Source organism: Electrophorus electricus, chromosome 7, assembly GCF_041902795.1.
Source record: "Electrophorus electricus isolate QZ-2024a chromosome 7, ASM4190279v1, whole genome shotgun sequence".
In the NCBI taxonomy this organism is placed as follows: domain Eukaryota; kingdom Metazoa; phylum Chordata; class Actinopteri; order Gymnotiformes; family Gymnotidae; genus Electrophorus; species Electrophorus electricus.
The window spans coordinates 33,302,501-33,312,500 of NC_137503.1; the positions used below are offsets into that span (position 1 = coordinate 33,302,501).

General features: G+C 45.2%; 1 protein-coding gene across 8 annotated transcripts in view; it reads left to right on the forward strand.

The window, feature by feature from the left end:
• The window catches only part of palld (palladin, cytoskeletal associated protein), a 65,758-nt gene that overhangs the window by 3,738 nt on the left and 52,020 nt on the right, over positions 1-10,000 (forward strand). For 6 of the 8 annotated variants that reach the window (XM_035524369.2, XM_081717030.1, XM_035524370.2 and 3 more), the window contains exon 2: positions 310-1,329. In XM_035524369.2, coding sequence (XP_035380262.1) covers positions 310-1,329 — 1,020 coding nt within the window. Of the gene's footprint in view, positions 1-309; positions 1,330-1,349; positions 1,368-1,387; positions 1,406-10,000 lie in introns of those variants that run through there. The other 2 variants (XM_081717034.1, XM_081717033.1) reach the window with 2 other exon arrangements.

Genomic DNA, 10,000 nt, shown 5'->3' on the forward strand with positions numbered 1-10,000 from the left:
TGGCTCTGTTTACTAGTGCGGCATGAGGGTGTGAGTGTCTGCTGTTAATTATATGTTCACTGTGGACTACTGTGGGTGAGATTTACTGTGAAAATCAATGTGTTTATTTAGAATGTTATTTTACAGACATATTAAGTGTCATTTAGTGGATTGTTTTTTAAAAAGGGGGTTAGAATTTCCATTAAAAAATCCACTAACCAAGCACAGATGAGACTCGTAGTATCTAAACAGCATGTAGTGTTCAAACCTTGTAAGTTATGTACATTTGATGACTTGTTTGTGTTTGTTTCGTGTGGATGTGTGTTACAGAATGCAAGACGGGAGTTGGAACAACACACTCCCCCTCTCTGTGCTTCTAAAAGAGGTGGCCTCCCCAGGGGGTGTGTCTCTGGAGGGGGATGGGGGCATGTTTTCAGAAGCGTCCTCTGATGGAGATGTTTACCTGGACTCCCTGGCGGAGTTTCAGGGAGAGGGTGGAGATTTTCTGGAGCTCTCTGCCTTCCTAAGCCAGGATGAGATTCACCGCAGTCTGGACTTGGCGCGAGAGGCAATGAGCAATGCTGGTGACTCTTGCGAGCTCTCTGACCTCCTAGTCCCCGCTCCCCTCCTCAAAGCTCCCCTTCCACTTGAACATGAACTGCATATCCCCTCCTCCCTGCCAAGCTCCACTCCTCAAACCCCAACTACAACAGAGCGTTTGCCCGCCCACCTGGAGACCACAGGTGCAGTGCTCCAGGATTCGGCCGAAGCCGTGAAGGTCACATCCAGCCAGAACGTTCATCTCAGCAGGCCTGCTCAGGCCTGCACAGGCCCCGGATCCCCAGCCTCGCCTGACAAGCTTGTTGGCCACCGGTCCGCTGCACCCGTGTACAAACAGGACCGGCCCCGGCTGGTCCACAGAGGCCTGGAGCTAAACGAGCGAGCGGCCTCCACCACCGAGTTCTGCAGCCGGGCGGCCACCTTCATCGAGGAGCTGTCTTCCATCTTCAAAGGCTCCAGCCGTCTGGAGCGCCAGGGAGAGGACAATTCCTCCTCACCTGACAGCGGCTACCTGTCCCCGAAGAGCCAGCGCTCCACAGCCCAGCAGACTCAGCCGTCTGCCTCATCCTCGAGCACTTCCTCGGGGCTCCAACAAGGGGCGGTTCAAGGGGGCCAGGAGGAAATGGATGCAGGCCTCCGTGGGAGCGAGCTCCAGGCCGGCGGTGTCAGTGCGGATGGGCCGATGGCTCCACCACGGTTTACTCAGAAGTTGAAGAGCCAAGAGGTGGCAGAGGGGAGCCCCATTCGCCTGGAGTGCAGGGTGACAGGGAATCCCCAGCCTCTGGTCAGGTGAGTCAACTACCATGGTACTCCCAGCCTCTGGTCAGGTGAGTACAATACCGTGGTAGCCGCAGCCTCTGGTCAGGTGAGTCAACTACGCAACTACCTTACCACCACTGAGGAGCATGAAGGTGTGGTACTCTGTCAAGGCAGGTAACATGGTGTAACAGAAAGTAGAAAAGCAGTACTGTTATGACAAGCTGAAAAACCCTGCTTGCTATTTGACAGTGTGACTGATATGTTGTTGGCAGTGCTGGTGAGATCTCTACTTAGCTAGGAGGAGACTGAAGCTAATGTAGCTCAGGGGCTCGAGGGCATAACTCTGATATGTTCTTCTGCCACTACTAGAAGGTACTGTCACAAACATCTATTTTTAGAAGCATCATTGCATGGCAATGGGGCTGTTGATGCTCTGTCTGGATCATTCTCCCCTTGCCGGAAAGGACTCCTGAGTGCTAAATGCATCAGAATAGGACTCGTGAGTGGCAAGCTTGTTTAAGGTGTGACCCTAATTCCGAATGGTTCCCCTGTCATCAAAAATAAAATTTAACAAAGTGGTTCATCTAACAAGCTAATGTGGCTAACATTGAATGGAAGCTAAATGGGAGTTATTAGCGTGATCGTGCTGGACCCCTGCTAACTGGCTCATGGCTGTCCCAATTCCTATTATTGTTAGTACTTCTGAGGCAAGTACTCCTTTTAGGTGACTTCTTTAACATGGGTGCTTAACCACTGAGACCCACACTGAGGCCTCCTGCGCCAGCTGGACTCAGAGTAATCAAAGACACTTGAGTAAAATCTCTCAAGTTCTTAAATGCAATCTAGTAACATCTACAAGGCAGAGGCACCTAAAAGCACTGCTCTTTAGAGGCAATGCTCTACACGTGTTGAGGTGGTACGTCCCTTTTATTAGTCATACCCCCATGTTGAAGTGGTACATCCCTGATATTAGACTTACCCCAATGTTGAGGTGGTGCATTTACATTTACATGTATGGCATTTAGCTGACACTTTTATCCAAAGCGACTTACAATTATTTTTGAATACATTCAGGGTTAGAGGTCTTGCTCAGGGGTCCAACGGTGGCAACTAAGCAGTGGTGGGGCTTTAACCAGCAACCTTCTGATAACTAGTCAAGTACCTTAACCACTGAGCTACGTTCCTGATATTAGTCTTACCCCCATGTTGAGGTGGTATGTCCCTGATATTAGCCAATTCATCATGCCCCCATGTTGAGTTGGTATGTCCCTGATATTAATCTTACACCCATGTGGAGGTGGTACATCTCTGATATTAGTCATACCTACATGTTGAGTTGGTATGTCCTCAGTATTAGTCAATTCGTCATAGCCCCATGTTGAGGTGGTATGTCCCAGATTAGTCATACCCCCATGTTAAGGTGGTATGTCCCTGATATTAGTCATACCCCCATGTTGAGGTGGTACGTCCCTGATATTAATCTTACACCCATGTGGAGGTGGTACATCTCTGATATTAGTCATACCTACATGTTGAGTTGGTATGTCCTCAGTATTAGTCAATTCGTCATAGCCCCATGTTGAGGTGGTATGTCCCAGATTAGTCATACCCCCATGTTAAGGTGGTATGTCCCTGATATTAGTCATACCCCCATGTTGAGGTGGTACATCCCTGATATTAGCCATACCCCCATGCACTCAGTACTCCCAGAGATGTGACAGTGGCATTAGGCAGACACAGGAGTTTTAGATTAGGCTAATCTGTAGTGGGTAACATGGCCACATGGCTGTGTGTGTGTGTGTGTGTGTGTGTGTGTGTGTGTGTGTGTGTGTGTGTGTGTGTGCGCGCGCAGACTTAGTTAGTATCATATTTGAGAAGCCATGTTCCTAAGATAAACATATAGATCCCAAGAAGACTCTGGTTGTAGCAATTCAGACAGAGGTCACCAAGGTTCTGTGTGGTGTGTGGTCTTGTGTGGATGTATGGACCCCTCCACTCTATTTAGAGTAGTAGAGTCCTTTGTGATTATGATAAAATTACTGCCTCCTGTTTGGTATAGAGTGATGTTTTAAATGTGTGTTTGTTTGAACAAAAGTGTAGTAGATTGTAGGTCTCCACACTGACTCACAATGATGGCGCAAACACTAGGGATGAATTGGCAGTGTAACTCAGGGCCTGTTCCAGGAGCTGCCTAATCCAGTGATGGCTGTTACACTTTTGGCATTTCACAGTCATGCCGAGGTATTTTGGAGGTTGTTGAATGCCAGGGCTTCTTGGAGCAGGGAAGATGACTCCTATTGGCCACTGGGAGTGTAATGTATTAGAATGTAATGTGTTCATGTAATGTATTACTGTCATGAGTTGTGGTATAAATGCATGGTAATACAGTGTGTACTGTGATGTGTTGTGGTATGTGTGTACTGTATTACAGTTTGTACTGTCATGTGTGTCGTGTTGTGGTATGAGTGTATTGTATTGCGGTGTGTACTGTCATGTGTTGTGAGTGTATTGTATTGCGGTGTGTACTGTCATGTGTTGTGAGTGTATTGTATTGCGGTGTGTACTGTCATGTGTTGTGAGTGTATTGTATTGCGGTGTGTACTGTGATATGTTGTGGTATGACAGTACACACTGTAATATAAGTCATGTGTTGTGGTATGAGTGTATTATTGTAGTGTGTACTGTCATGTGTTGTATTGCAGTGTGTAATGTCGTGTTGCGGTATGAGCGTATTGCAGTGTGTACTGTGAGGTGTTGTGGTGTGAGTGTATTGTATTGTGTTGTGGTGTGAGTGTATTGTATTAGAGTGTGTACTGTCATGTGTTGTAGTGTGAGCGTATTGTATTAGAGTGTGTACTGTCATGTGTTGTAGTGTGAGCGTATTGCAGTGTGTACTGTCATGTGTTGTGGTGTGAGCGTATTGCAGTGTGTACTGTCATGTGTCGTGGTGTGAGCGTATTGTATTGCGGTGTGTACTGTCATGTGTTGTGGTGTGAATGCTATAAAGACGTTGGTAAATTCAGTTGTGTTAGAGGAGGAAAACACAAGCATGCATGGTTTCGCTTGGCCCCTGCAGTGCGCCAAGGCTGGTGGAATGGAAAAGTCATCAGCATTGCTAAAATTTCCAGAGGAACACTCAACGCTGCTCTTCCCATCGCCTGGAATTCTGTGTGGATATGCAGCAGGAAAAGTGAACAGAAAAACCAAAGCCTGTGGCTTCCCTGCAGAGGTCCAAGCAGCCCGGGAAGCCCGTGGTGTAGGAACAGAAGATGGGGTGGAGATCAGATGGAGGAGACTGAGGGTTTATTGGAGGAATGAGGAGGTTAGTAGCAGTACTGCAGAACAGAGGCCTTTAACTTGGACCCCAAATTCAGTTTCTGGCCCAGGATTTTGTAATCACTAGTGGTTAAATGCACAGTTGTTAAGTGATTAAACACTTTGCCATAGCACCTGGGTGACAGGGGGCATGGATGTCTGAACTGCCTGATCCTCTAGGAGTGTGATTTAATTACCAAATTCCAGTAATTGCAAAATCCAGGTTTAGGTTTTGGACTTGAATTCCAGGGGTGACTTGGGCTGTAGAACTTCCAGTCAAGATGATCTGTTTAGTCTGTTGAATCAGCACAAATCGGCATATTGTGTCATACTGGGTCATATTATATATAATATTATATATTTGTTATTTTTCGTAGTGTTTACATATTTTTCTTATTTGAAAATGTCAGTAGATTTTACTGATTAATTTTTTTTTAATGCTGTGAGTTTGTGGATTTGATGACAACTTAGAACAAATGTTGCAGTGATCATGATCATGTATTACAAAGTTTACTTACCTGAGCTTTGTAAAATTAACTCTGGTAGAGATATATGCAAGAATTTAATAGCAAACATTTTAGCATAATTTGGGCATCATTTCTGAAAATATCCCAGTTGCTTGTGGCCGATCACTGTGCACCTGACAGGATCAGGACTTAGCCTTTGGGAGTTAGTGAGGAAAATGAGGTTATTTTCTAGCTCACTGTAAACAGGTTCAGCACAAAACACTGGATTTGTATATTCTGTTTTCATTCCAGCAGCAGTGGCTTGATTGGTCAGTTCAGCTTTAATCTGTTCTGATTGGTCAGTACAGTTTTATTGTGTTTAATGGTGATACTGAGATGGGGATCACCAGATATTTGGTAGTAAAGGCATGGCAGGCTGCTCTCGCTGTTCGTTTCTCTCTCTCTCCTCTTCTTCTCCTTCTTTACTCTGCTCTTTTCATTCTCCCCCCCGCCCCTCTCTCTGTGTAACTGAGTGTCTTCCCGTTGTATAAATAGGTTCGGTCCGGCTGAGAGGAGCCACCTACTGGAATGTCAGCCATGCCATGACACGACATTTTCCATAACGTTTCGTCCCCTCCACCTCTCCACACCTTCTTGGGCAATAAGTGAGGAGAGGAGAGGACGTTCACGTCCTCCAGAGATTCAGCTGTTCTTATGTAAAGTTGGATCAGAACAACATACAAATTCTTAATAGATTTAAGAGAAGCACTATTTAATCCCATGCGTACAGTATCTGACCATGGCACAGAATTCATTTAGCATTTCAGACTGGAACTAGGTCATCTGTTAACGTAACGTCAGCGCTGCAGTGCTCAGAGTGTTCAGTGTTCACGTGTTTAGTTCATAAAGCCACAGAGTTCTCAGTGTACACCTAACAGGTTCTAGGTGGCAGAGGTGCACTCCAGAAGTTTATAGCGCCTAATTTTAAAGGACTAGAGAGCATGCCTGAGAAATGAGGAACCTGAAGAGGTATGGCCTGACCGATGGTTGAATCTTGTGTCAGTAGTAACAGATATCGTGTTTTAGTTCTAACGGGAGATGTAGGTAAGGGTTAAGGATTTGTAGTCCTCCAGGTGGCGGTGTTGCAACTTCCACTGACCCAGGAGACGAGGAGAAGGTATTTTAGAGCCCTGAAGGAGACAGGACCCTGGTGTCAGGGCAGGGTTTCTTCAAAGACGGCGTGTAAAAATGGAGACCGATAAATGGAGACCCAGCAGAGCTTCTGTTCTCTGTTTTAAACAGCACGTAGTGGTTTAGATAAACGTGCACATGAACCTATTTTCTTCCTACTCACGCTCTCTCTCTCTCCCCATGTGAAGAGCAGAAAACAGCATAACCACAGAGCCAACTAGCAGCTGATACCTCATTATAGGCTTAAGGCCTTGGCACAGATTACGCTGAGAGCTAGACTAAAAAGGATAAGAAACCATAGAGAGTGTGCTGTAGTCAGACTTTAGGCCTAAGCTGTGTCTGAGCAGGGATAACCTCGCTGTACAGAGCACAAAGCCGTCACGCTGGTTCACGCGCAAGTGATGTCACTTTTGGGCACACAGACATTTTTAATGGAAGACACTCTGGAGGACTCATTAACACTCAGCAGGGAAGAAAAAACACACGATTCTTTCCTTCCTTGCCTCAGTCTGAGATGGGCACCACGGTCTGGTTCAGGTTTTGTGTGCTGGTCTCCTGCTGACCCAGAGTTAGCACAAACATCACCCCCAAATCAACCTTTGGCCCTCAAAATAACCAAAACACTCAGGAGCAAATCTTCTTTTATTATTTTAGTGAGCATCGGATAATGGATGGATAATGGATAATAGCTCATTGGTTTTCAAACCCTATTCCAAGACCTCTGAGACATCCGCCATTGTGTCTTTAGCTGTGTTTATGAAGTGGAGACTGCTTTGGGTGAGTTGAAGACACATCTGTACAATAGTGCTGCATTCCCTGAGGTCCAGTATTCAAGCTTTATTAGTGCCACACACGGTGATGTTCACGTTCAGCCCAGTTAAACGTGTCCGCAAACAAATCTACAGACACATGGACCGTAGGTGGACTGGGAAGTGCAGTACAGGACACTGCATGTACAGGACACTGCATGTACAGGACACTGCATGTACAGGACACTGCATGTACAGGACACTGCATGGAAAACCTGAAAACAGCTACTTCCTAGAGGGGCTTCTAAAGACCACGCCCTCATATTAAATTAAATGACGCCACAATCTGAAACTAAACCACACCCTCATCTGAAACGTACCTAAGGAGCCCGAACTATGGGGGAGAGTTTGGCCACATCTGAGTAGCGTTCTGCTCTGGTGTTCTCTGAAACACTTTTAGAGTGAGGCTCATGTGACCTCGTGGTCTGTAAAGTGCTGAATGAAGGCTTTCGCAGATGAAACGTTTATGTACACTCCGCATGGAATGGGACACAGGGCAGACTGTGTCTACTGTGGTCGCAATCCGTGGACTTACGGAGGTGCCACTATTCATTAATTCTGGTGGGGAATGTGCACTGGAGTCTAGAGATTTCTCTGTGTGTGTGCGCACATTTTGGATGCCAATGATGTGACTGTGTGTGTTCCAGTAATCCATCTAGGGTGTTTTTCAATGATTCTAAGGAAGTAAAAACATTTACCTTGCCTCTGTGTGTGTCTGTGTTTGTGTGTGTGTGTGTGTGTGTGTGTGTGCATGTGCGTGCATGTGCGTGTGTGTGTGATTGCCTGCAGGCACAATCTGAAATGTCAGTATAACAAAGACTTAATATCTGTGTTCCCATTGTATTGTGTTCCCATTTGTAACTTAAGTGATGGATACCAAGTATGTGTGGTTCATTTTCTCTGTGTGTGTGTGTGTGTGTGTGTGTGTGTGTGTGTATGCGTGCATGCATTTCATCTGTTGTATTTCACATCTGTTTGTCAGAATCGTAGTCCTTCAGGCAGTAGAGTTATACAGTCAGTAGAGAATTCCCCTTTAATGGAATATCATCATTATGGTAATTTATTACAGATATATACACTACTAAACCCATTTATCTCATTCCTTGGGTTGGCAAGTGACCGCCGGGAGGCTCAGTGTCCCTACAAACTCACTCAAACACATAAACACACACACACACACACACATACATATGCATGCATGCTAACGCACTCATACACAGACACACACACACATACAAACAATAAATGCTGCTATGAATGGCACCAAAAACTGAGTTCAAAGCAAGAGTAAGTGAATGCTTATGAACTCACAGACATGTAACGCAGTGAATAAGGCTGTAATATTTAATTACGTGTCAAAGGTTTGGCGAGGGCGTCTGGGACCTATCCAGTCTCACCTTGGACTCGAGCAGAGTGGATTTTGATTTGAACACACTGTGCCTGTGCATTTATGAGACCTGCTCTAGCAAAATTACAGACTCTGAGATTTGCACTCCTGTCAAAGGGAACCCAGTGCAGCATCGTGGGTACAGGAAATGGAAGGTTTCTCTGGAGGACAAGCGCTTTCTGTGTTACACAAAACTCACAGCCTGCAGTCTTACCTGCGGTGATGAACCACAAATGTTGAGCCGTCATTGTTTATATTTCTCCAGAAATCAACAAGAAGAAAGAATTCAGTGCCATAGATACAAGCAGAAAGGCCCTGATGGGGTGAGTCAGTGGTAGTGGGATTATGTGTGCTGTAAGCCATACGGTACAGTGGACACACACTCACAACTAACCAATACCTTCAAACACATAAATGCATGCACACAGCAGGAGAGAAACTTTCCCATTATTATAAAACTAATTTGAAACAAAGTAAGAGGAAGTTCTAGTTCTGCTTTGAAGAAAGCAGGTGTGTGTGTGTGTGTGTGTGAGTGTGTGTGTGTGTGTGTGTGTGTGTGTGTGTGTGTGTGTAAGTGTGTAAGTGTGTGTGTGTGTGTGTGTGTGTGTGTGTGTGTGTATGTGTGTGTGTGTGTGTGTGTGTGTGTGAGAGTGAGTGTGTGTGAGTGTGAGTGTGTGTGTGTGAGAGTGAGTGTGTGTGTGTGTGTGTGAGTGTGTGTGTGTGTGTGTGTGTGTGTGTGTGTGTGTGTGAGTGAGTCCTCATTACTTTCCTTTAATGGTTCCTCTCCACTTTGTCATTTCTCTTGGGCAAACTCTTTGATGGGGTTGCCAGGTCTTAGTGGGAGATCCCCCAGTTCTAAAAATGCCCTTTGCAGTTGCTCTTGGTAACAAGCCCTGGTTGCTATTCCAACTCCCTCCCCACGCCAGACCAAAACCAGAGAGGCACCACTGGCATTCAGACTAATGTGGCCCATTGGTACGACATAATATAAATACAACACTATATAATCCAGCACAACACTGCTGTGAGGGGGATATTATTATTATTATTATTATTATTATTATTATTATTATTAATAATAATAATAATAATAATAATAATTATTATTATTATTATAATAATAACCAAAACATTGAAAACTTGGGCATAGCAGTTTACATTAACATGGTATATGCCTGACTTATGGTTTCCTGCTTTCCTTATTATTGGTCATGATATGTTTTGATTGGTTAACTGTGTTGTATTTTTTTACTTTGTTAATAGTAGTCTCTAAGTCTTCTGGGTGCATTCTGGGAGAATACGGTCGTTTGGTGAGCAATGGCGTAAGATGGGTGAGACTGAGTCACTGTGGTCTTACCATGGTCTCGCTGTGGTCTCGCCATGGTCTCGTCTGCGAGCTCCTTCATGCCTGGCCTCTTGTTTATGTTGGATTGTGCAGTGCACTTACAGTAAATGACGTGTTGAAGTGAACAGCCAGGACAGAGCTAATGGCAATTTGGCTGTGTAGTCTGGAGGAAGCACAGTAGCCCAGAAATGTTCAGTCCTGGTGTTAA